Below are 27,591 nucleotides of genomic sequence, written 5' to 3'. Positions count from 1 at the left end.
AAATGACTTGTTAATGTTTAAAAATCTTGACTAGTTCAAAACCACAGGTAATCTCTGTTGGGGTGTTTTTGCTTTAAGTAGCTTTACTCTCTGAAGACTTAACCAGAATTGCAAAAATTATGTCTTCACAAGGAAACACGCCTGTGTTTTTCAGATTTTGCAACAGCTGCACTGCTGCAAGAATGAGTCACATGTGCAGGTGACATAAAAAAGGCGCTATTAATAGATGCATGACATTTTTAAAACTACACAAACTACACTTTTTCATAACACAGGTCAAAATGGCCGGGGTCTGAAACTGTGCATTTCCCTTTGAAGAAGGATGTATTTTTTTTATTTGTACATGCAGATGAACATTATGGCATGTTTTCAAGATCATAGAATTTATTGTTTCTTACATTTGAACTTATTTTATTGCACAAATTGCACAAATTATTACTGCAACAGCTAATCTATTTTCAATATCGAAATCATTAGCTTATCTATCCCTGTCAGTTCATCAGATCACTATATTTAGTGAATTTTCAAATGTGATAAGAAAGAGCAATCTCAAGCTACAGCATATACTGCTAACATTTAGCACTGCAAATATCACAGCAAGATATAGCAGATACTTTGTTACACAGAGAAGACATGATTAGTATATGTCTATCTACTGCATCTTGCTATACAGTATCTTTCTTGCTATACAATTTCTATATCATCTTTATCATATCAATGTAATCTCTTAAAATTTTAAAGATAATCACAAAATTCAAAATGAGTACTGATCATAACAAATTTATTCAGGAATACACGGAATGACAACAGTATGAGTGTATTTGTTGCAGACGTATATAAAAATAAATGTTATGCTAAATGTTATGTTATGCATCTAAGGTTAAAATATAAGGGGGCAAAAGAATTCAAGTTATATGAAGATATTGGTACTTTTAAGGAAACACAGAATGAACCCATGCTTTTCTGAATGTCTAATTGTTTTTTGTTGATATTGGTAGTTGTTAGGCCTGATGAAGAACACTGCTGAAGGTCATATCTAGTGCTGCCTTCAAGCACTCCTCATAAACTACATCCGAATTAAGATGTTGTAATACAACTTGTCGGTGCATTCTTACGCTTTTTGGTCAGAGATTATGACAAAATGGAGACTGTAACAAAAGGAGTTTTTCTTTTACTTTATAAACTAAGTGGCACAGAGCTGCTTTGTGCCTTTGCAGCAAAATGAAGATGAGAAAATATGCACCAGGCTGTATTATTTAAGTTATTGGCCGGAAACTATAATGCATCACTTTTTAGCATCAGTTGTTGACATGGTCTCATGCTGTTTGGCCCCTAATAGTCACATCTCTGCAGCTGGGCTATCACTGAAATGTCATGTAATTATTTCAGACAGCACTTGAATGCAACAATAAAACACCCATCTTCCTATCTGTTGCTGTATCACTGATCTCACATACTTACTTTCACCAGAAATAGGCTAGTATGTGAAATATGTTTTTAATGTGCATGACGTCACTCGTGCTTGGCGCGCTCTCCAGTTGCCTACGTGACTTCACGGTGAAATCACGTGATGCGGAAATACTAGCACAGCCGTATAAGGACACCGGGGGGGCGGTTAATAGGCACAGTAGGGCAGAGCTGCTGGTGGCTGAGCGGTAGCTTCACTGGACCCAAAAGGTGAGATAACGAACAGCTTTTTTTTTTTCCAGCGGTATCATATAAGTCAGGATAAGATAGATATCGAGCTGTATATCCTTGTTGAGCAGTCGTTTCAGAAGAGACCGAAAAGTTATGAAGGAAGAAACGTTTATCTTAGAGATGCTGCTGCTGCTTTCCAGATGGCTGCTAGCTAGCTAGCTACTTATGTCACCTGTCAGCTGCCCTTGTGCCCAAATTGTGCCTAAATTGTGCCTTGTGCATAAATTCCCAGTAAGTCAGCTGTGAATTGACGCGATACTGTGTATATATATGCATTTTTCTTTTTTTACATTTGCGTCCAGCATCATGACAGACTCCACATGTATGTTTCATCAGCCTCATGCTGTGCACATTGGCAACGACCAGGAAATGACAGCAGGGTTTGGCATAGTTATCTCCTTAGTAATCTTGATAATGTTTGTGCATTGTTCCTGCAGCTAAATCATCACAGCTAAATAATGTTTACAGTTTAAATGTGTGTTCTGTGTCCTTATTAACCCCATTAGTCTATCTAGGCCTAATGGGTTGGTAGGTCGATGTGTAGGCTACATTTTTTATTTTTGCTACTTTTATATCCCCAGTGGTCCTGAAACATTTTCTCTGACAGTGAAAATGATTAAGGTTTCTTGGCCCCAGGGCCCCTGAAATCATGCTAGTTCTCTTTTCCTATTGAGGCCCCATCAGGACCAGACTCACAACTCATTTACTGTCTTCATCCATTCAGGAAACACTGCTGTAAGAAGCTGAATCATTTATCCTTCCTTCCCGCCCTAGCTCGCTCTCTCTCTCTCTCTCTCTCTCTCTCTCTCTCTCTCTCTCTCTCTCTCTCTCTCTCTCTCTCTCTCTCTCTCTCTCTCTCTCTCTCTCTCTCTCTCTCTCTCTCTCTCTCTCTCTCTCTCTCTCTCTCTCGATAAGTATTCTCACGCCCTCAAAAGCTTCCCCCTCCCAAAAAATATTGTCAGCCATCCAAAAAGCTCCTTTTATGACTATCACATGATGGAGAGAATAACCGACTTTCTTGATAGACGCACCCTAGTTATCTGAGACATGCACATGCACACTCATATAACCTCCTTTCAGTCTTATTTTCTCCTGCAAAACGGATAATTCGAAAGCATGTAGCTGATGCTCTTATCAGGGGCTCCTTTGTAGGTTAATGGTTCACTGTCTTGCTCAGAGAGACGCTGAAGGTCTCTCTCACCAGTAGGGACCAGATGGACAGAACGACAGGCCGAGATTATGCTCATAGATTTAGATTATAACATAAGGGAAGGGACGGTGACATCAGATCCTGTGTATCGGTGGTAATGTGCCGCCTCGGCCTGCCAGACAGAAGCCTCAGGAGTAATTTGAAGGGGCGTGGCATGACTTTTAGACTCTGTTGTAACGTTCATATTTGTGTATTCCCATCAGTGTTTCCCACCCATCCACAGAACAGGTCAGGCAGGCCATGCAATGTTTTGTTCTGGTATCTACTTAGAGGAAATTCTGAGGAAAACTGACTCTTTGAGCTACTTGAGCCAATGTCTATCCCTCCTGTTGCAGCTGTAAATGTGCGAAATGGTGAACTTTGAGACCGAATGCTTTCTATTTTCAATTATCAAGCTGTTTTCCTTGATTGATTATTGGATGAAATTAGAGCTGCAACCATTAATCGATTAGTTGTCAACTATTAGCTAAATTAATCGCCAACTGTTTTGATAATCGATTAATTGGTTTGAGTAATTTTTTAAGACAAATAAGTCAAAATTCTCTGATTCCAGCTTCTAAAATGTGAATACTTTCTGGTTTCTTTACTCCTCTATGACAGTAAACTAGTCTTTGGGTTGTGGACAAAACAAGACATTTGAGGACGTCATCTTGGGCTTTGGGAAACACTGATCCACATTTTTCACCATTTTTCACCATTTTCTGACATTTTATAGACCAAACAACTAATCGATTAATCGAGAAAATAATTGACAGATTAATCGACAATGAAAATAATCGTTAGTTGCAGCCCTAGATGAAATCTAGATGCTGGAAATATTCGTTATCTTTTTGGGGGGGAGATGATTTGTTAATTATCTGCAGTGCTGTCACTGCTTTCTGCTGCCTGGTCTGTCTCAAACCTCAGCAGAAGACAGAGGAGGAAGAGTGCTGCTGTCTGCTACTCTAATGGATGCTTCTATCAATAATATTTACAGGAGCAACATATTTTTTTTTCCAGTCACCATTTCCTGCTACCGTTCACTGAAGGGCGTGCGGTAATGATTAAAACCGATCAGCTAAGGACACCTCGCAGGTGTCACCTGTAAGGAAATGAAAATGTCTAGAAAATACGAGGAAGTTGCAGATAGTTAGTTGGAACAGACACACCTCTTCTCAAGCCTCAGCCGACACTTGTCTGTGTCTTGAGTGTGTCTGACGTGTTTATAAGTGAAACAAGGCTGAAACAAGGCTATCATTGTTATGATGTGGAAACAGTGTCTTTAAGTCAGGAGTCTAGTTATTGTCTACTTGTGTCCTGTCTCCAGTGAGTATGCAAGATGTGCAAGATGCATATTTTTGCACGTATTGCATTAATAGTATTCTGTTACATCACCACACGGCCATCCTGGTTGGAAAATAACAGGTGATTGTAATTAATTAACAGGTGATAACAATCAAATGACAAGCACAGACAATGAGCTGTGTGTATTGTGAAACACCATATTGGTTGGAAATGCTATGAATTGATTCAGGTTGGATTGCGCAAGTTCCTGCAAGATTAGAGGTGACATTTCAGAAGATAATCTCATTAAATGTCAAGTGTGTGATATCCCTGTCCTTGTCTAATCATCTAGTGAGAGCGTATTGAGACCAGTGAAATTCATCGTTATGTCTGTGGTTCAGTGCGTTTTTAGAAATATAGGTTACGAAGTGTTCTAGTGGCAGGACATTTCTTAACCCTCTAGTTGTGAAAACCCCCTGAGACCACAGAGGGGTTTTCACAACTAGAGGGTTGAGAAAAGGAAATTGCCTCTACCTTCTCCGAAAGAAACCACTTCTGCTACTTAACTGTCAGGTTAATGGTGAATACCCATCGCCTCTGGCTTGGGGACAAGACCTTTAGGGTTTAGCATCCAGTTTGTGCTTCTCTGCTACGGTGAAAAACAGTTAGCCTGTTTACAGTGGAAACACCCTCCACCATCTTGACTTTACAAGGAACCTTTATGTTGGCCTGAACAGCAGCACCGTTACAAAACCTGACTCACCGTACATCCTCTCCCCCTCTTTACTCTCCTTTTTTTGCTCTTTCTCTTTCCTTTCTCTCCTTTTTGCTCTATCTTCTCCTCCTTTTGCTTTTCTTTCGTTTTCACACACTATCTCATCTCCTCCCTCCCCACATTTTCTCTTCAGATTAATTAACGGCAGCAGCAATGGATCGAGTGAGGTCGGTGTTTAACAACATGGTGAGTGTTTTGTGTCTGTTATTTCTTTTTAAGTTACTGTATTACTGTTGCCCATGTGTAGATTTGATGTTTTAGGCATTTTAGTGACACTTTGACCTTTCTAACCACTAGTCCACCTGTCCTCTCATGTAGCTAATGGCTTAAAGGATAAGGCTGGTGTTTTTTAATGCATTGCTTACCACCAACAAATCCTATGAAAATAACAAAATCAGCAATGAATTTGTTTTGCCAACAAGTCTTGTCCATGTAGCCGGTGCCCAATGAAGCCATGTCCCAGCAGCCATAGAACTCCATTGTATTAAAAAAAATGATTAAAAACACGTCAAAGAGCCATGCCGTTGCTCTGGGCAACATATTTCATCATCACGATGCACCGGGCCAGCCGACTTTTTCCTCAAAGAACTTAATAAGCCGGCTGTAAACACTTTGTGATCTCAGGAAAGTAGTTCCGTAGCACCGAAAATAGTCCCCGGCGTAATGAAGAATTTGTTCCCATTTGAATTTGATTTGGTAATAACTACAACAGCCTGACTTTTTGTCGTAACAGTTAGCGATTTTTTAAATTGAAACTAGGTCTTTGTGAGCTGTATTTCAAGGTTTTTAGCTCACAGTTGGAGCCAATGACTTCCGGGTTGATGGCTAAAAACGGTACGTGGGAAGTCAGAAAGTAACGGGAGTAGAGCAAACGCATTGTTGATTTTGTTATTTTCATAGGATTTGTTGACGGTAAGCAATGCATTAAACACCAGCCTTATCCTTTAAGAGCAGAACAGTGGCATAGTTTTGATTTTGATCTTCCTCTTTCTTTGTTCCTCTGCAGGTGAAAGGTGAGCAGTACAGCAGGTTCACCACGCAGCCCGACGAGGAAGGAGGAAGCCAGGTGGAGGTCAAACTGTCCGACCACGGCATCGATGACGCCACCGAGGTCACGCACCAGCCGAGAGGCTCTCCCTGTTTCAGGCCACCCACCAAGAAACAGCGGCAGCGTAAAGCTTGCTATATGGTCCTGGGAGTCCTGCTGCTCGTCAGCCTCGGTACGCCACACTCATCCTCACCTCTTGTTAAGTCTGTTTTTACATCAACCTCTTTCTGTCTCTCTTTCCAACAAGAAAATTTGCAGTGTGTAGCATTTTTAAATATCAATATGCCAGTGTCAAATTAATTGTGAAACCTTGGTATAACAACCTTTTTAAGCGCATGATACCATGGTCTCAACGCCATATGTTCCATAAATCTTCTTGTTTTTTGCTGTGAAGCTGAACCGGTGGCACACGATGTAAAATGCAGTTTAGAGACTGCCATCTTCACGACAATAGTCTTGTTTGTTTATGGTAATCATACTAATGTCTCAAAATTACTGTGGCAATGATTTAATGTTTAAATGCTACATGTAGCACGTTTAAGTCATCAATAGGAGCATCCAGGTGGCTCAGCTGGCTCAACCACATACCTTTTGCTTTCTCTCTTTACTGTCGAGTAAAGGCAAAAATGCCCTATAATAATAGTGATAATAATAAAAGTTCTCAAAAGAAATCAGGTAAAGTTGGATACAGACAAATTTTCCTTCACATGCCGAGAATTTATAGACAAAGAGGGAAGGCTATGCAGATGCATCAGTACTGGTGGTGGTGGTGCGATAAAAGCCACTCCTCACTCTGTTCTAATAATTTTCCACTTTTTTTTAACCATTTCCGGTGTCTCTGTATGTCTTCCAGGCTACGTGTTGGGCTATGTGTCGCACCGTGCGCATCAGCAGGTGCCAGCCACCTGTTCTGCAGAGCAGAAAGAGGAAGAGAAGATGTCCGTTGAAGCTTCAAAAGCATCAGAAGCTCCAAAAGCATCAGAAGCTCCAAAAGCATCAGAAGCCCCAAAAGCTCCAGAAGCCCCAAAAGCTCCAGAAGCTCCAAAAGCATCAGAAGCTCCAAAAGCTCCAGAAGCTCCAAAAGCTTCAGAAGCTCCAGAAGCTCCAGATGCTCCGCTGGACTGGACAGATATCACCCGCCTGCTAACACAGAAACTCACCTCCCAGGCCTTTAACAAGACTCTGAGGTATGCTGTGTGTGCACACACACACACACAATTCACTTAATTGCCATGCCAACCGATGATTGCTTTGAACTTGTGTCATTACGCTGAAGGCAAAGACAAAAAGGTAACAGAAACACATGCACATCTACCCTCTTGTCCACATACAAACACCCAACAATCAAGGAAAACTATTACTAAATCAATGACTGATAAACAAATAATCAGTATTACTAAATCAATGACTAATAAACAAATAATCAGAGAAATAGATAACATGAACACCAACGTATTGCCATCGCATTCCCAAAGAAATCAGGTTATACAAAAAGAACAGATTCCTAAATAAATGGATTAAATCAATGTCACCAGTAAAATAGAGTAAGAAAGAATAGGCCTTTGAGTGTAATTCCTATAATGTATTAATGATTTGTAGAGGCCAGGCCCATCGAGGTCAACACTCCTGCTGCCTCAGGATGGCTGCTGGGATGAAACAGAAGTTTTGGTCTCAATAGCCTGCAGCTTTCTGCGAGAGGGAAAGGGACAGAGACAGAAATATGAGTTAGCTGGGTGAGACGGATCAGAGAACGCCTCATTTTTAGAGTGTTAAATTGCAAACGGGTGGAGAATACAGAGGTCTGATTGCAATGTGAGTGTGCGGTCCTTTTAAATTGAATAAAAAAAAAAATATTTTTTATTAAAATATTTATTTTTTGGCAACTGTCAAAGGAATTATAGTCTGTATTATGATGTTGGTGCTTAACTCCCATTACTTTGACATTTATTTCCCTTACCTGCCACCTTAAATGTAAAGTAACATAATATATGCCATTTTGTGGATGATTTTATCCGAAATACCTTGCAGCACCACGCATACTTTTTTTCAGCATGGGTGGCCTCAGTCGAACGTCTATCCTTGGCAACTTTAGTTATGTTCTACCCATTGACCCACAGAACCACATTCAGCACGTTCTAGCATTGAACCTGTACTTGTGGTTTTAAGGGCAATATACTGTAACCATGTATTCCTTATCAACCTCAGCTAAATTGAAACATTTGTTGCCTGACACACAAATGTCCTCAACTACCGCAGTATTGCATTCAGTAGTCATCTTGTAAGGATACATTTCCTGTAGGTTTGTGACTATGCAGAGAAGTGTGTATCTACTGCAGCTATTTAGAGACAAACATATCTTCCTTCTTGTAGATACTGCATTTGAATAGTCTTCTTGTAACTTCGAGATACAATTATATCTCATAGGAACCTTTTTATCTTAAAATGAATATGAACAGAAGGTAGCGGCTATTGATTCAGTACTGAAACAAAGGTTTGAATGTGTTCCCTCTGCAACAAAGACGAGAGCTGATAAGAGCTGAAAAGTAACAGTGTTTCCAGTCCAACGTTGCGTCGTTGTGAAAAGACGTAGGTGAATAGATGTGACGACTTTCGTTCCAAAACTTGATATCAATCATTTTGAAAGAATGCACACCTCCTCTTCTAGAACAACTGCTGGCATGAAAGTGAAGCACATAATGGGTTCCTAAGAAAGTTATGAGTCACCTTTAGGCCTTTCGTAGGAAAATAGTTGAACGGTTCCTGTAAGGGTTATTTGGAAATCCTGAACTGAGACAAGTTTAACGGGCAAACTCTTCACGTCTGTCTCTGCAGCGACTTTGATCTACGCAGCCGTTCAGCAGGTAGTGATGAAGACCTGCTTCTGGCAAACAAGATCTTCAAAACGTTCAAGACACAGGAGATGGATCCCTGGAATGACATCCACTACGTTCAGCTGCAGACACCAGACAGGTAAATACACACACACACACACACACACACACACACACACACACACACACACACACACACACACACACACACAAATCAGGAACTTGGGGCAAAGCACAAGATTAGACACCAAGTCATTCGGTACCAGCTGGTTTCAGATGATTTGAAATGAAACTTTAATAGTTACTTAGGTCATGAGGACAAACTGGCATGAATTTACTGTACTTGACAAATTGATTCTGATTCTTGATTCTGATTTTTACACTGATTGGCCAGATGGGGGTGCTATAATTATAATAACTGTCAAAAATTCAAACTTTTGAAAGGCCGTAACTGCTAAATCACTGGTCCGATTTTGTGAATCTTGGAGTTGCATGTTGTAACTGGTTGGCCTAAGGGGAGCTTAGCATCATTCTTGGGAGATGACATGTTAACTTGTCTTTTTATTTTCTGTTTCTTTTCCTAGCAATTCTTTATCTCACATGATCGTCTTAGAGTCACAGGGATATTTTGTCACATCTATTTTCAGGGTGCTGTGGCTCTGACCCTTGCACTCGTTAGTATTGGTTACCTGTAGCTGCTGTTGTTGTTGGCGCTGATTGACTGTAAAACGAAACAGAAAAGAATGATATTGTAACTAGCCTTTACTCTCTCATCGGCAGTAAGCATCCAAACCGTGTCCAGTTTGGTTCAGATGAGTTCCAGCCCAAGGGATATCTTGCCTACAGCGCTACTGGAACAGCTGAGGTGAGCTGACATAAATCTGTGAAGAAATCTGTGTGAAAGTAGCATGAGTTCCTTGCTTTGAAAAATTGTTTTGATATAGATATTAGAGATATTTGTTGCTGTGAAGAATAATTTTCAGCTGTAGAATTCAGTGGCTTGTCTGTCATATAAACGAGCTACGATCAGCGATCATCAAACAGCACAGACCAAAATCTTAATATCCAGTCAAGAAATGAAGGTCAGGGAAGTTTAATACTGACCACTTAGATTTTTTTTTTTCACTAACTATATGGCAACACCATTCAATTCAAGCCCCATAAAGAGAATTTGGTTTGCTGACAGGGCTTAAAAAAAGAAACACACACACACACACACACACACACACTAAATCACCACCTCATATACCATAGATCTTTGCACCATATCCAACGAATCATACAAGTGACAGCTGATAAGAACAGTGTAGGAGTCGGTAGGTTGAAAGTGCAAAAAAGTCACTCATCTGGGCATAAGGTGCACAGGAGGCTGCATCTTTATTTTAGTCTAGTCATCTCTAGTTTAATTGCAGTGGGACTCTGAAACTTCCTGCTCAGTGTCATTTTTCTGTTGTATGCCTGATGATAATTTCAGATTCACTACCTAGACTTATCACTTCAATGCTCAGGCTGAGCTCGATAGCACAAAAACTAGCAGATGCACTGTAATTCAAATGATCTTTGTTGTGTGTGTGTGTGTGTGTGTGTGTGTGTGTGTGTGTGTGTGTGTGTGTGTGTGTGTGTGTGTGTGTGTAGGGCAAGGTTGTGTATGGCAACTACGGGCGTCAAGAGGATCTGAAAGTGCTGCAGACAAACAGCATTGAGCTGAAAGGCTGTGTGATGCTTCTCCGAGCCGGACGCATCAGTTTTGCACAGCAGGTATGTGTGTGTGTGTGTGTGTGTGTGTGTGAGAGGGCAGCTGATTTGATGCAGCCCTCCCATCTGGTGAACCACTGGTTTTAGTTTTATATCAATAGAGATGGAAAACATGTGGTAAAATACAGTGATTTTTAAAAAAAACAACAAGAAATGCAATTTATTAATTTGTGCAGGTGAAGTGAATAAAAAAAAATAAAAAAAAAACACCCTAGGGCTTATTGAAAAGTTTCACCTCAAAACTAACATTTTCATCCATGGTTTACACTAATATTATTTGCTATTTTACCAGATAACTAGATTGTCAGAGTAAAAATTGACCTCCAAATTGATGTTTTTTTTACCCACTAAAGTGGCGTAGTAGACAAACTTGACCAGCCACAGGCAAAAATGTACTAAACAAAATTAGTATCTACACTCCTCCATAATGGTTTGATCCAAGTGTAAAAAAAGATTAAAACTAGCAGCCTTAACTTAAAGGGTTTTTTTTTTTTCTTTTGTAAATACCGACTCACGTTGTTTTCATAGGTGGCTAATGCTGCTGAGAAGGGAGCCGCTGCTGTTCTGATCTACCCCGACACTGAAGACTACAAATACGAAACCAAAACGGAACTCTACGGACACGTAAGTTTGAACTCACACCTGTGTCGTGTCGTGTCGTGTCGTGTCGTGTCGTTACGGGTTCCAAATGCGCTCGCTTCCTCTTACATTTTTAATTTATCTCATAGCAAGATTTTTATTAAGCTAACTGGAGTAAGGTAGCAAGAATTCCCTCAAGCCAGTGTGAGTTCTGTATTAGCATGACGAAGTTTCTGTATGTTCAATATGATTTATTTATCGTATTATCGTTATTATGTTTTTGTTGTATTATCTCCAGTTTGTCCTCATGACCTAAGTAACCATTAAAGTTTCATTTCAAATAATCTGAAACCAGCTGGTGTCGAATGGTTTGGTGTCTAATCATCTGAAACCAGCTGGTGTCGAATGGTTTGGTATCTAATCTTGTGCTTTGCCCCAAGTTCCTGATTGTGTGTGTGTGTGTGTGTGTTCCCTTCAGGTCCATCTGGGTTCTGGCGATCCCTACACCCCTGGGTTCCCCTCCTTCAACCACACCCAGTTCCTCCCGACTCAGTCGTCTGGCCTCCCCACCATCCCAGCCCAGACTATCACTGGCCAGATGGCTGCAACGATCCTACAGTAAGGCCACACACACACACACACACACACACACACACACACACACACATACACGGCAGAACAAACAATCCTGTACAGCTTCACACTGGCGCCATCTATGATTTTAAAAATGCGTGCACTCATGTTACTGTAAGATGATGATAGTATCCACCTAGATGCATATGTTTATGTAATTATTTTAATAGAATTGGCTGGAAAATATAAAGTTAACATGATTATCAGGGCAGAGAGACTTTAAGATTGTTTAGAATTAAAACTTTGCAAACAATTACTGTATCATTAACAGCAAGTAGAGATAAAGAACCTTTTTATTTATCCAATGGAATTGTTACACTGTAAGGCACTACTAATGAAATGTCTATATAAAGAGATTGACTCCAAAACGCTATATATTCATTTTGGAAAGGTTTTGCTACCTGATATTCTCCACACAGCTGATTATATCCCCAAAAACATAACTGCTTTGAAAGAAAAGGTATGAAGATGACTCTGAAAAACATTATTGCTCGCATCCGTTTAAGTTCAAACGGTGGATAACTCCTTTTGGAATGAACTTTATTTGAGGTGACTGAAAGGAAGACGTACAAATTGGCCACAACAACAAACTCTCATGCATTTTTCAGTGGCACTCAGCTCTACTTCCTCCCTCTCTCTCTCTCTCTTCCCTCTCCCCTATCCAGGAAGATCGGAGGCCCTGAACCAGAGGCTAGCAGCGGTTTCAAAGGCGGCATTCCCTCGGTGCCTTACACCCTGGGAGGCAGTGTGAACATCAAGGTTGAGGTGAACAACGTGCTCGTCAACACGGAGGTCCACAACGTGTTCGGAGTCATCAAGGGATTCACGGATCCTGGTAGGACTTGCCGCATACTTGTAATTTGCATGGACGTTCATTCATGGACAAATAATATAACTGTAGTTCTAAAATATCTGTGGCTGTAGATTTTTTTTTTTTTTCCATCTACAGTAGGATTGTTTTGTTTATACATTGTGCATGTAAGAGATGGGATACTAAAGTGTGCGCCTGTGTCTGTGCATGTATCTGCAGATCGCTATGTTGTACTGGGAGCTCAGAGAGACGCCTGGGGTCGAGGTTATGCCAGAGCCAATGTTGGCACCACTATACTGACGGAGCTGGCCAAGGCTGTCCATGAGATGGTGGAGAAAGGTAACAAAATGTACTACTACTGCTCTGTGCATGCATATAATATCCACAATAAATAGTGAAGTATATTGTCGTTGTCCTGGAGAAAAATTGTGTTAGTTTGTTTTTCTGGAGGACACCAACGCTATGCACCGTGTGTGTGATTTTTAGATGGGTTCAGGCCCAGGAGAAGCCTGGTGTTTGCCAGCTGGGCTGCCGGGGAGTACGGAAATGTCGGCGCCACCGAGTGGTTGGAGGTAAGAAGTTCGAGTCGCCGGATCAGGAAATACAGTTTTTAGTTTAGTGAGACTGTTTTTATATGTGTTCCTCATAATGTTTGTGTTCGTTTTTAGGGTTACATGTCATCTCTTGACAAAAAGGTTCTCACCTATATCAGCCTGGATGGAGCGGTCATGGGTTAGTACAGAATACACACACACACACACACACACACACACACACACACACACCTCAATACTCAAATAGGATAGGTAGGATTGTCAGTTGACTAATGAGTCCATATTTTGTCACTAGGTCGCGGGGGTTTCATGGCCTCATCGAGTCCTTTGCTGCACAGCCTCCTTGAGAGCACGATGAAAGAGGTAACCACACATCACCGCTTCCATGGTAATCCAGTCCTGATCCTGCCAATGTGATTTGCATGGATTCTAATCTGACTTGTCCATACAGGTAAAGAGTCCTCTTGATTCCGGCAGTATGTACGATATGGCTGGGGGAGCCAACTGGGAGATTAATTCGTAAGTAGAATACCAGTATACAAAGCCAGGTCACTGCGTTGTTGTTGTTGTCTGGTTAACCACCATCACACATGTGATTTCACTGAGATGAAGAAATCTCTTATCTTATCATCACTGGTTAGCCTCTCTGGCCATGAAGAGTTGTATTACAAAATGCCATTTTGGTCTTAAGTTCATCATCTAGTGTCTCTGAAATATAGAGGGTCTAGGTCGTAAAAGTGTTATTCAGCTTGGTGTCAGTTAACCAAGGGCTGAAGTGCCTACTGTTCTTTCAAAAATATTATATGCCTAAATTCTTGCCTGTCAATCATTTTGTAAGAACAATTTTCACATGGTCGATGTAGCGTTTGGAATGAAACTCCTCAAGTATACTGTTCTCAGTAAATTTAAATGCCACAGAAATCTCCCTGCACCTAATGTCTGTTGCTCTAGAAAGAGGAATCGAGCGGTCTATTTCCAGCCATGTATGTTAACGCATTTACATTCTAATGTTTCCAGGATGAGGCCCATGGCGATGGAGGACCCTGCCTACCCCTTCCTGGCCTCCTCTGGAATCCCCTCCGTCTCCTTCCACTTTATCACTCCCAAAGTGAGTGAAATAATACTTCTAGAAACAGAAAATATCGGGGACACTCCAATAAGCTCTCAGCTTGACATTGACAATGCATTGTACTGAAAAGGAGGCGTGCCAATTTAGCATCAGCAGACCTAACATCTCCCTGTGTGTGTTTATGTCTAAAGGTTGAGGCGTACCCTTACTATGGCACCAACCTGGACAACATGGATCACCTGGGTTACGGAACCAACCATCACACCTCTGAAATGGCTGCGGTGGCAGGACAGTTTGCCGGCCAGATGGCTCTCCGGCTGGCCCACGACCATCTGCTCCGCCTGGATGTACAGCGATACAGCGGCGTCATCACCAAGGCTGTGGCCAAGCTCAGCAAGCACATCAGCAAGCTCTCAAAGGTCTCTCTCTCTCTCTCTTTTTTTTATGCTCTGTTCTCGTTCAGAGTCATTACTCACTTGAAAATGCATCTCTGGGTGATGAGCTGAGTCATTGCTCCAGGGTTTTATGGCACATTTAAACAGATGAACATCCATATTTCTCCCTGGTAAGTTGCAGAGCTGATAGTTCATAATAGATACAAATGGCAAACTAGTTTGATGCTCCCACTTTTAACGTTTGACTGATGTTTCGCCTCTTGTGTTGTAAAACAAGGCGTCCGAAACACATGAATCAACAATAAACTGATAAGTTTATAAGTGAAACAAGCACCCGAATGTGTTTACTAGCCAAATTAACTGGTGTATTTTCATTCTTTGCAATTTGTTTATTCTGAAGCCGATGTGTGATTTGACTGTATTTTTTTTTTTTTACATATTTATTTATTTTGTCCCATAGTCTGCTGGCCTGAATCCCAACTGGCTCTTCAGTGCACGGGGCTCCTTCATGCGAGCTGCCGCCGGCATCAATATCGCCATCGCCAACACCGACATCAACGACAAGGAGGCCTGCCGCATCCTCAACGACAGGATCATAATGGTGAGACAAATCCACTTTTTTTTTTATTTATTTTTTTTTTATTGTGTTTTAATGCACGTAGTCCAACAAACGGGGTTACAGTTTTTAAAGGGGCATTAAGTAATGAATGACTGAGCAACCAGTAGAATTGCAACAACATTGATATAACTTATCTCATCTTACACAAGTCTCTGGCACGCTCCACCCACCCACATCCCCACCCATCCACATCCCTCCCACCCACCCACATCCCCACCCATCCACATCCCCACCCATCCACATCCCTCCCATCCCATTCCAAACTGTAAAGTCACATTTTCACAATGGAGACTAGTAAGCTATCTAATAGCTTACTATTAGAGATCCAAAGGAAATGTCTAGTGAAGAGGTAATATATGACCATGCAAAATACTGTAATAATGATGTGAAAAGCAGTTGATTGGGGATTGTGAGGGTCTTAAATTTCAGTTGGTAGGGACTTTTTGTTCCGAAACGGCATACTCATTCCCGTAGACACAACAAGTTTTGAAAGCCAGACAAACTGGCAAAGTAATTGTTAAGCCACTGGTATTGATCAACCACAGACATATTATGGTAATTTTGTGCTACGGGGCAGTAAAAACCTCACTTGTTTCCCCGTTAAAGATTCTCCTCTCTGCTTCCCAGGTCGAACGCGCCCTCCTGTCTCCGTACGTGTCCCCCACAGACGCTCCGTTCCGTCACCTCCTGCTGGGCCGGGGCTCCCACACTTTGGCCGCCATCTCTGAGACCACCGACATGAAGCAGCTCCGCACCCAGCTGGCCCTGGCCACCTGGACCCTGCAGGGATGTGCCAACGCCATGGTCGGAGAAATCTGGGAAATCGACAACCAGATCTAAGGGGGCGGGGAATGTGTGTGTGTGTGTGTGTGTGTGTGTGAGATTGAGAGGGTGTGAGTATCAGTAGGTGTGAATGACTATGTGAGAGGAGGAAAAAAGAGAAACTTGGAGCGATGTCGATGAATGTTTGTGCGTGAGGGCATTTCTTCTGCCAGAGGAAGGAGCTCCAATAGCAGCACTTAAGCACAAGCTGTCAATCAGAGGTCTAAGCCCCGCCCCTTTATATACAGGTTTAGCTTGTATTCAGATTTTGGTGGGGGGGGGGATCCGCCTCATTCCCTCAGAGACCTGGGATGAGATGGAGAAGCCATTACAGAAATTGAAGATAACACACACTATACATGCTGTGAAATGTAAGTTGGCATCAAGTACAAATACTACCTGAAAGTCAAAACTCTGTCTTCTCCTCCCAGGTCCAAGCCCCACCCCCCTCCCCAAATTGAACCAATCTAAGCCTTGGCTGCGACCTCTTGCCACCTTAGCACTGAGAACCTTATTTATACTTTATTTTTTTTATCAGTGGCAGTGCCCACTATAAATGTTGTTTGTTTGTCTTTTTATACGACATTATCGGAAGCAGTGCCTTCCATAATTATGACGGTTATACTGTCTCATCCTACAGCAGCATCTGCTACAGAAATGACTCCTCTACTGTTGCTGACAAAATGGGGCCATACTAGTTTGATTTGTGAGGTTTCTGGCCTTCATTCCTCCTCTACTTGTGGAGTTTCCTGAATATTAAAGGGGAATGCCGCCCAAACTTCGATCACAGGCACAAAGAAGAATTGGTTCCGGAGCTGGAAATGCCAGATTGGGCAATTTATGTAGCTTGGATGCTAATTTGGCCTCTTCTCAGTACAATGCACAGTACAGTGTCCTGATCCACTTCAGATAATTCTGAAGTGTTGCCTGTTTTGTTACAGAAAATATTGGTGAGACACGATTACCTTTTCTTCAAGTATTTCACTTGCAAAAACGGAGACAATTTATTTTTCTTTTATAAAACAAATGGGACTTCATCGGTTTTTTTTTGGCTCATTCAGATGGAGACACTCTAGTAAGCTCTGTTTGCTTTCAAATCGCTAGGTTCATGTCTTGGATCCCAGCTTCCACTGACATTGCATTGTACTGAAAAGCGGGAGTGACAAATTAGCATCAGAGATACATAAGCTGCTCATGTGACAGAGACTTAGTTGGGCCTGGCAATTTGATTTTTTTGCCTAAGATCACAGTACTCACTGAAGGGTAGAGAAACGCATATGTTACTACTAAAAATGGGCAGCATTCCTCCTTTAACAGCACCCATGAAAAAAATTTGTCGAAGAATCACTCAGCAAACAGCAGTCGATGAGAACATGTGCCGCTGAAATTACCTCTAGACAAGCAGGATAGACCAGTGGTGCTGTCACCGAGATTCAGTTATTTCTCAAAAAAAATTGAAAGGTAGAAAGTGAGTTTTTCCCCAGATCACAGATGCAGTGTCAGGCACTATATCAGGAGGAGGGAGAGAAACTGTCTGGATATTTGGGGGGAAGTTTCTACCACAAGCCTCAAGATCACTTGATGAAAACACGTGGCTTGAATGATGCTGCGCTTTATTGAAAAACACGCTCTTGCCACAAAAATGGTAAGATGAATGCTGAATTTAATTTAAAAAAAAAAAAAATGCATACACTGAAAAAATTGAGAAGCATTGAATGCCGATACAATGTTAAATACTCTTTGACCGAAACAAACACCTGAGCTGATTGTTTGGTTACATAAGTTGCAAAGAAAGCCATTTACGTTGCACAGTCTACTTTGGAGCAGTTTATATTTCTAATATGACAAATTATCGGGAGCAGTGTCTTCCATAATTAAACCCATTATCGGGAGCAGTGCCTTCCATAATGACAAGCAGTGATGGTAGTTTTTGCCTACCAGTGAGTGTGTGTGTGTACAAGTGTTTTACGTGTGTATCGGGAGCAGTGTCTCCCATATTTCACTTGGAAGGGTGGAACAACTTATCGGGAACAGTGTTTCCCAGAGTTTTATACTTGATGTATTTATTTTGTTTGTCTTTATTTTTGGATTGTGTGTGTGTGTGTGTGTAGACACAGCCCTCCTGACCTCCAGTGTGTGTGTATGTGGGTGTGTGGATACAGTTTTCCATTTTGCTTGTGCTTGTTTTTGTCAGATCTCATTTTTTTTTGTTTGCTTTCAACATAAAATACGAAGGAGTACTTTAATTCAGACGGAGTAAATGATAGGTAGCAACAAACCTAGTCTCAGCCTTGCTAGTTAAAGGTACTTGTTGAATCCTGTCTTGTGTTTCTTTGTGTCAGTGAATTGTGAAGATACCGCAGATAGTACTACTTCTGGATTCTCTCATAACTCGACTCTCACGGCTCTCTTGCATGTGTTTCAGCGCCATAATCCTGCACTGCATGTGATTGTATTGCTTTACTGAAATGTAGTTCAACAGACTTGGGTCAAATATGAATCTAATAAATTTTTCAAATGTTCAGATTAGGGTTCGGCCGATATGGGTTTACGAAGGCCGAAAACAATACAGATATACTTGTATGGAAGCTGCTGATAGCTGATACTTTGTGCAGATATTCAGTATCTTTAAATTTGACCACTTTCATTGCAAAAAATGGACATGGATTTTGTGTTTTCCCCAGTATTTTATACTTGTCAGGCCTCTGAAACTCCATTTAGACCATCATGGGACACTAAAACCCTGCATCTCTAAGATGTTACTGCCTTTAAATGAATGATTAGTTTACAAAAGACATTATTGGGGAAATGAATAAATGTAATGTGCAAGGAAGATAAAGCTTCATTGCAGGTTTTACAGGCCGTTTTTATGTAGCTGTGGTCAAAGACAAACCTCCATTGGCTGATACCCGATATTTAATAAAAGGAAAATATCGGCAAACTGATAGATATCGGTCTAACCCTAGTTCAAACCCATTTGCTTTATCTTAACATGCATTCCAGAGCCAAGGAGATTTGCATGTTTCAACATTAAAATTGGCTGATGTGTGAACTCATTTCAGAAAGGTTTTCCCCTCATGTCTGCTTGGTAAAAAGTCTCTTCTGCTTGAAAACACCCTTAACTGGCACTTACAGCCTGTTTTGAGTTTCTTACCTTCCCACACCTGTTTTAAGAATTGAAATGAAATTCATTCAGTCCTGAGGGGAGATTGAGTAGTTGGGGAAATGGATTTATCACTCGATATGCGTCATTTAAAAAACACGAGAAGAAATTGTTACAGCTAAATGTATTTTCAGTGCAAATCGAAACCTGTTCAGTGTGGTTTGATTCACATAGTTTAGACAGTTGCTGTCAGTTGACCTATGGTTTTTGGAATGACATTTGCCTGTTGTTTTTTCCATGTTCACCAGAAAACTGAAATAAACCCTTTGGCTTAGCATCCATCCGTTTCTATATGTGTGGTTATTTTGTACGGCCGCTGTAGACCATGACTGTAAACAAACACCAACTCTTAGAGTAAACTGCATGGGAAACAATACAGATTTCTCTTTGAATGGGGGGGTGTAGAAAGCATATATATTTAAAATGAATGCACAATGATTTCATAAAAGACCATTTGTTATACAGAAAAGTTATTGTGATTAGGCTATGATGAGCAGTTCATGCCAGGTTTTTATTGATCATCCAATATTTCTCATTCAGCTATTCGACAGCATCAGAATTTACTTGTTGCTGCATAATCCAAAACCCATCCTTAGCTTAAGTGAGTCCAAATTTCATCTTGTAGTTTTTATCATTGATAATAATAAAGGAGAGTAAAGATCAAGCAAAAATGGGCAGAAAGAGTTAATGGGATCTCTGTGGGTCAGACAGGTTGAGACCGGTTCTGTCCTTGTTTTGATTTAGATTCCTTATTAATTCTTTCCAGTCTTACGTAAGATACCATTAATTACATCGTGATATCCACTTCTACCAGATTTACAAAATGTTTTTCATAGCAATGTGACTCCTGTCTCCATTTTAATATTTATATTTGTCTTTCAGCACATCAAGGACAAATTCAAGGGTTTGGATCCTTCCTCTATCAAAATGGTCATGGCATATAAATTAATAGTAATTAGATGATGCCACCCAATTCAGATAATGAAGAACAATGAATGGGAAACAGTGGGGAAACCTATTGGATCCCCATTACAGTCCCATAGTTCATGGGTGACGAATCATAAAGGGATTCCCATTTCCAAATACATTTATTTGGAAGCTATAGATAAAAACACATTAGGGGAGCATAAACTGTTACCTCTAAACTGTTTGCTGCTGTGTAAGATAGTTTGGTGACCTACATCTAATAATTCATCACATTAATCTTTGTCAGTCACCATACACACACACACACACACACACACACACACACACACAATACCACACTCTCACTTTTATCCTTAATTTCATTTTTGAATAAGGCTTATTTTAATTCATTTTTCTTATGTTCAATGGTATGTTTTTATTGTTATACTGTTTCTTTTTTTGATCAAGTTGTGTTGGCATTTAGTTGTCACCTTGATTTCTTTTCTTTTTTTTAGGTGAGATGCCTTTGTAAACTCTTTTTTTTTTTTTATCTCACCTGCACAATCTGTAAATTTAAATGTATTTTCTTGCTTCTTCTGTATTTATTATTTTATAGGCGCAAATGAACTAAACTAAATTTGTGGAAATAAGAGGGTATCAAAGTTTGGCTGGCTAAAAACATTAGATACATCCAGGGACTTGATGCCCCAGTTCAGCATCCAACCAGCTACATTCCGCCACAAAGAACAAGAATGAGACTTCCGGTCTGTTCTTTTCAGAATAAAGGCATAATTTGTACAAATCCACAGCACTAGATATTAACGATAAACATGTCACGTGTGTTGTTAGAGAGCAGGTGCAGAGTACAGTAGCTTACAGTTTTTTGTTACAAAACGGAGCCCTTCTCCTCGTTTGAAACTCCTTTTAATTCATGAAGTTATAGGCATTTTGACAACAAATAGCCTACCGCTATGTTTTATGTTTTGATTAACCAGCATAGCAGCAAACGTAAATTTGTATATTTTGTTTCAGTCTGTCTGACGAAGTGAGAAAGCCGAAACGAAACCTACGCACTGAAATCTTCATTTTACGTTTCAACATTCGCGCTTTTATTTTGAAAGCTGAGTGCTCAAACCGGAAGTCTTTTTTTTTGTTATTCTTCTCGCCAGCCAGCCGGCCAGCCTGAAAGTGCGCTCTACTTGCGCTTTAAGGTTACGCACATAGTGACGCTCGTAATCCCGGCAGGCGCACTGGGGAGCGCCCCGGAATTACCGGAGGAGAGGAGAGAGGGGGAGAGAGAGAGAGAGAGAGAGAGAGAGAGAGAGATAACGGATCCGGTGAATTCAACCAGTTCCCGTTACAGTGCGGGTTTCTATCCCGCTACGACCGCTGATTAAAGCGGATAAAACGGGGATCGATTAGATCGTCTTTACAGGTTAGTAGCATACTGCCGAGGTTATCATAATAATAACCTTTCCCCCGTGCAGCTCGTTCGTTCCTCGGACTAACCGGGTTATTATAACCGGCAGGCGTTTGCGTAATTATGACAGAGATGCGACATGTTTTCTCCTTTGCAGCAGCGGAAAGGAGACTCTTGTGGTTCAGGATAAAGCTGCTGAAGTAGTGAGAAGTGTCTCGGGGTTTGTTTTGCTCACTGACACTCAGGCAGGTGAGCAGGTGGACTAATCAGCTTGAGAGAGAGAGAGAGAGAGAGAGAGAGAGAGAGAGAGAGAGAGAGAGATAGAGAGATAGAGAGAGAGATGACCGGCTGGTGAAGCAACAGCTTGGTCAGTCAGATCTCGTCTTTCTAAGAAATGTGTGATTGCTTCTCTGTTTCTCTCTCTCTCTCTCTCGCTCTACCCCCCCCCCCCTCTCTCTCTCTCTCTCTCCCCCAGTTTTCTCCCTCTGTTTATCCGTTTCTGTCTCTCTCTTTTGCCCCTGTTTCAGTTCAAACAAATCAGTTAAAATCAGCTAAGTTCAGTTCAATTCAATGGGTGTTTTATTGGCATGACATGTCTGTTTCTGTCTCTCTATCTCCCTCTGTGTCTCTCTCTCCATGTCTCTCTCTCCATGTCTCTCTCCCTTTGTCTTTCTCTCTCCCTTTCTTTCTCCCTCCTCTCTCTCTCTCTGTCTCTCTCTTTGTCCCTGTTTCAGTTTGATTCGCTTCCATTCAGTTCAGTGGGTACTTTATTGACATCTCTATATGATATAGAGATTCCTTGATTAACTGATAAACTTTATTGCCCCCAAAGGAGACATTCTTTTTGCCGTACAGAGTTAAAAATACAATAAGAAGCAGAAGGGGTTAAAACATATATGGATGGATGGCCGCAAACATCGATCAACAGTCATTACAATTCAAGTCAATATGAGTCCCACAGTCATTATCATCTCATCTGGTCTGAGTCCAGCCAATCAACACTCATCATAGTAAAGTTACAGCGATCACAAGAAGAAATAGCTCTATACTGTACAATTAGTCTTCATTCAGTGATAATGCTTCTTTCCTTGTGTGTGTATGTGTGTGTGTGTGAGAGAGAGAGAGTGAGAGAGAGAGAGAGAGAGAGTGAGAGAGTGTGTGGCAGCAGTTAAGGAATTTTGCAGTTGCCTATGTTTTTTTGCAGGGGTGCGATCAAGTCAGCTTCGCTCAAGTCCCAAGTCAGTCTCAAGTCTTGAGGCACAAGTCTCAAGTCAAGTCTTAAGTCTAAATGTTTAACACCAAGTCAAGTCAGAACAAATCCAGAGTTCAGTATCAATTTAATATCTTAAAGAAAACTAAATATCTAGGACTTTTCAATGCAATATGGTTTTAATAGGATAAAAACTTGGTAAGAGCATCATGAGTTTGATTTCTATAATCAGTTTCAACATCAATAAACTGAATCATTCCATACAAATTCAGAAAACAGAATTTAAATTCAGTCGTCAGGTGGAACAAATCTCATCACTTTCAATCTAAGTCATTTACACAAGATCTTTTGTCGAGACTTTAGAAAAGTCACCAAGTCAAGTCTCAAACAATTGCAGAGTCACAGTCATGTGACTCGAGTCCCCACCTCTGTGTTTTTTTGGGTCGGGGATATTGTTACATATATTTCTTTGTATCTCACACAGTGAAGTGAGATTCGGTCTCAGTCTCCTCATGGTGACATCGGCCTGTTTCTACTGCCAGGCTTAGTGTCTTTCTCACTTTTCTCTCTCTCACGGCTGTAAGATATTATTCTGCTATCATGTCGTCTCTGTTTAGGGCCGAATAGAGTTCAAGTTACTTTGAGTAATCTGTCTTAACTTTGTTAGTGTGTTTATTGTGTCATTTCTGTGTTTTCTAATTAAAATAATCTAGTTTAAACTCTCTACTCTCATCCTTTTAGAATTGCATGGAAACGATCACAGCTAACAGCGCTCTCTCTCTCTCTCTCTCTCTCTCTCTCTCTCTCTCTGTCTCTCTCTCTTTCTCTCTCTCTCTGTAGGTGTTGTGGATCAGTCCGTCCGTCCATGGCGTCCTCCAGGTGACCTCCAGTGACTCCTGACCACAGCTCCACTCTCTGTTCCCCCAGCAGCGCTCTGCAGGGTGAGACCAGTCTCATTTGTTTACAGTAATTATACCAAAGTATCACAATTAATTTTACAATGGTATGTTGATGTTTAAGCACCTGTAACAGCAAATGACTATCCGTTGTCTGGAAGTTTTTTTCTGTTCTAAAATTCTAATTTGACTGGTAAAATAGTGGAAGCGGCTGTGAATTTTGGCATCCATCACTCACTGTGATTGGTGGATTTGAGAAGTTAGTTCCTCGTCCCGCCTACAACCTTTGTTCATTCACCCGAAATACTCAAACCAGGGGATGATTTGATGGAGGATTGAAGTGATGGCATCCCCGTAATGTGATGGTAATGGATTACATCTAATGAAATCACAGTAAACTGAAGTTACTGTAAAAATATACAGCACTCTCAAACCGAACTGTGTGCTGTTTTTGATGAATTTCCCCCAGCCTTGCACCTGTACTGGAAGCGCATATGAATAGTGAAGTAGACAAAACAACCTTTTACCTCCTGACTATCCTCCTTAGTAAATTTGAAGAAATCCACCACTGTTCCAATGGGCTCCGTCTACAACTTGCAGTTTGGCTTCCAAAACCCTGACCGTCAATTTAAATCCGGATCTCAGAAAACTCATCTCTTAACTGCACTTCAGCCTGTCTGCTCATAAGGAAAAGGGCAGGACACAAACTCTTTTAGCCCTCTGGCCACAGTGACTAGTGGGATCCAAAAATTCCCCAGACGCTTCCTTTCATTATTTTACCAGACAGATTGTTTTTTAGAGGATGAAGGAAGCGCCAAACAACTGAGGGGACGGATAGATTTCAAGATTCAATTTTCTGCACCGTAATATCCACCTATTTTAACATTTCATGCCAAAAACAAAACAAAATTATCCATTATCTTGTGTTTTTATATCAAAACCCCATTACTTTTCCTTCTTGGAAAACAGTGTATTTGTAGTTTTGCCCCAATCATGTATCAGTAGGTGTAAATTCAATTTCAAACCAATAACAACATGGCAGACTCCCTCACTCACACACACACACACACACACACACACACACCCCTTCCATCATATAAAACTGCCCTTCTCTCTGGATGCTGCTATCCCATCGATTTACACATCGACTTCTTTTGAATGATCCCTCCATTAGAGCTGCAACGATTAATCGATTAATTGATTAGTTGTCAACTATTAAATTAATCGCCAACTATTTTTATAATCGATTAATTGGTTCGAGTAATTTTTTAAGAAAAATAAATCTAAATTCTCTGATTCCAGCTTCTTAAATGTGAATATTTTCTGGTTTCTTTTCTCCTCTATGACAGTAAACTGAATATCTTTGGGTTGTGGACAAAACAAGACATTTGAGGACGTCATCTTGGGCTTTGGGAAACACTGATCCACATTTTTTCACCATTTTCTGACATTTTATAGACCAAACAACTAATCGATTAATCGAGAAAATAATCGACAGATTAATCGACAATGAAAATAATCGTTAGTTGCAGCCCTACCCTCCATACGGTTTCCCCCTTCTAACATCCCGTTTCAACCGGAAATGCGTCAAATGACCAAGTTGCTCTCAAAATGCTGCTTCACGGCGTCTGTAATTTCAGCATGAACACAGTAGTCAAGGCTGAGCGGCAGGGACAGTGAACCCGCATCAGTTGGCTGCCGCATGGAGACGCTGGACATGGGGACGGCGGTGTGTGTGTGTGTGTGTGTGTGTGTGTGTGTGTGTGTGTGTCTCTCAGGTGTGTGATGCGGTGATGAGAGCAGCGTGCAGCAGCAGCCTGGTTCACACACTCCACACCGCTCGCCACGCCGGTGGATGCAGCCTAAATTTAGTGTCACTATATTTAGAGCGCCGCCCTTGATACGACACGTGCACACGGAGAGATGAAAGCTCTGATTTTACGCTCATTTAGGCCACTGGCATGCGCACACACACACACACACACACACACACACACACACACACACACACACACACAGTGATTTTGTCACCACCTCCCAGTCTCTCTACCAGTCAGACTGTCTTCGTCATCAAATCTTGCTGATGGTGGCAGCTCTCTTTCACTCTCTCTCTCTCTCTCTCTCTCTCTCTCTCTCTCTCTCTCTCTCTCTCTCTCTCTCTCTCTCTCTCTCTCTCTCTCTCTCTCTCTCTCTCTCTCTTTATCTGTCTGTCAGTCTGTTAGGGCTGCATAATAAGACCTTAAATCTGTATATATTGTCACATTTACCTCCTAAATACTGCATTTACCACTAGTGTCATGGCTCAAATAGAAGCTAAAAACGCTAAAAATGAACATCTCACATCTCCTTATAATTCAAAATAATGGTTTTGAATGAAGCACTAGGCTGTATGTGGATCAGATGTGACTGTATGCTGTAGTTTTTTTTTCTCAAAAGCACAGCGCAGGCGGTGGGGAAAGCTTTTACCGAGCATATCGGCACGAGCAAAATTAGGTCGGGGAGAGATTCATAATGTATCTGTGGATTTTTTTTGTGCCCAGGCCGACTATCTCTATATCTCTCTCATGTTGTCGTGGTTACTCAGTCATAGATGTTGATTCGGCCCGCACCGACGTTGAAAATCAATGTAAATACACTGAATGTCCAAAATATTAGGGATACTTAGTCTTTTGTGCACTGATGAGTTGAATCCAGGTAAAATTCATTATCCCTTATTGATTTCCCTTATTAAATCTACACCAATCACAAATGAGGAGATGTAGATGAAGAGAAGCAGATGAGTTGGAGAAGGATTTTGAAGCTTTGAGACAATTGAGATGTGGATTGTGCAAAATGGGGCTGCAACTCAATATCAGGAAGATGTCTTTAATGTTTTCTACATTTGGTGTACAGTATAGCGGCAAAATGAAAGTTGCAGCGACCTCTATAGTTGTCCACTGCTGCTACCTGCATCATTTTGCGAAATCCGGACCTAAATATCTTCCTGATATCAGTTCTAAACAGTTTCCCAAGCTCTTTTGATATGATTTTTTTTTTTTTTTTTTTTACCATGCCATAATATCATGCTGTTCTGCTTGTTTGGGTTGATGGGAAGCTTGGCCACCATCTGCACGTCGCCGTCCGTCAGATGCTCGCTGGAAACTGTCTGCCTGTCTTCCTCTGGGGCCGGACCATCCATCCATTTGCCCATCCATCTGGCCACATATCTCTGTCTGTGTTTTTTTCTTCTCCATTCCTCTCTCCAAGATCTCTCCCTCTGTCTCTCTCTCTCTCCCACTTTCTCTCTCTCTCTCTCTCTCCCTCTCATCCTCTTGTCGGGGATGCTGAATTATTTAAAAATCAGACAGTAGGCTAGGATGCTGAGCCAGAACAAGGTGGAGAGAGAGGGAGAGCGATAGAGAGAGAGAGAGAGAGAGAGAGAGAGAGAGGGAGAGAGAGAGAGAGAGAGAGAGAGAGAGAGAGGGAGGGAGAGAGAGATAGAGAGAGGGAGAGGGGAAGTGTGGAGGTGTCCTGTGCTGTAGGAAGTCGTGAGTCAGCAGGGCGAGAAAGAGAGAGAGAGAGAGAAACAGAGAGGGAAGAGAGAGAGAGAGTTTATACATAGCTTAGGTGATACAAGGGGACGGTGGCGGTGTCAAATGCCTCCTGGTGTGCGTGTGCATGCGTGCGTGCGTGTGTGTGTGTGTGTGTGTATCGATTGAGCAGAGAAGGTCGTGGAGCCGAGAGGAGATTAGCAAACTAGACTCGGAGCCAGGGGAACGCGGCGGCGCAGCTAACGCCTCCTCCGAATAACACTCTTGACGCTAGACGAGGAAAAAGGGAAGAGCGAAAGAGAGACCAGAGAGAGAGAGAGAGAGAGAGAGAGAGAGAAAAGGGAAGAGAAGAGGGGTGAAGAAGACGCGGTGAAGGACGAGGAAAGGTTGAGCCGTTGATGACA

The 27,591-nt window shown here is 41.4% G+C and overlaps 1 protein-coding gene across 1 annotated transcript; it reads left to right on the top strand.

Moving 5' to 3' along the window:
* Positions 1-1,630: 1,630 nt before the first annotated feature.
* tfr1b (transferrin receptor 1b) lies at positions 1,631-19,504 on the top strand. The gene is made up of 19 exons (XM_071524747.1): positions 1,631-1,677; positions 5,080-5,132; positions 5,953-6,166; positions 6,848-7,181; positions 8,827-8,964; positions 9,606-9,690; positions 10,461-10,583; positions 11,109-11,204; positions 11,638-11,777; positions 12,458-12,627; positions 12,823-12,942; positions 13,090-13,175; positions 13,272-13,335; positions 13,453-13,520; positions 13,609-13,676; positions 14,175-14,265; positions 14,418-14,645; positions 15,082-15,222; positions 15,868-19,504. The coding sequence occupies exons 2-19, from the start codon at positions 5,100-5,102 to the stop codon at positions 16,078-16,080; spliced, it is 2,412 nt and encodes an 803-aa protein (XP_071380848.1). The 5' UTR covers positions 1,631-1,677; positions 5,080-5,099; the 3' UTR covers positions 16,081-19,504.
* Positions 19,505-27,591: the final 8,087 nt, after the last annotated feature.

The sequence above is a fragment of the Centroberyx affinis genome, unplaced genomic scaffold, assembly GCF_046629955.1.
Source record: "Centroberyx affinis isolate AG114_WGS23_722 - 3 ecotype Tasmania unplaced genomic scaffold, CSIRO-AGI_Caff_v1 ptg001229l_1, whole genome shotgun sequence".
Classification (NCBI taxonomy): Eukaryota; Metazoa; Chordata; class Actinopteri; order Beryciformes; family Berycidae; genus Centroberyx; species Centroberyx affinis.
This window is presented reverse-complemented; position numbering and strand designations above follow the sequence as displayed.

Bases quoted from the DNA above. Each gene is read 5' to 3' on its own strand.
- tfr1b (XM_071524747.1), top strand. From the start codon at position 5,100: ATGGATCGAGTGAGGTCGGTGTTTAACAACATG. The intron at 11,205-11,637 runs GTAAGTTTGAAC...TGTTCCCTTCAG, and splicing joins AAACGGAACTCTACGGACAC to GTCCATCTGGGTTCTGGCGA. The intron at 12,628-12,822 runs GTAGGACTTGCC...ATGTATCTGCAG, and splicing joins CAAGGGATTCACGGATCCTG to ATCGCTATGTTGTACTGGGA.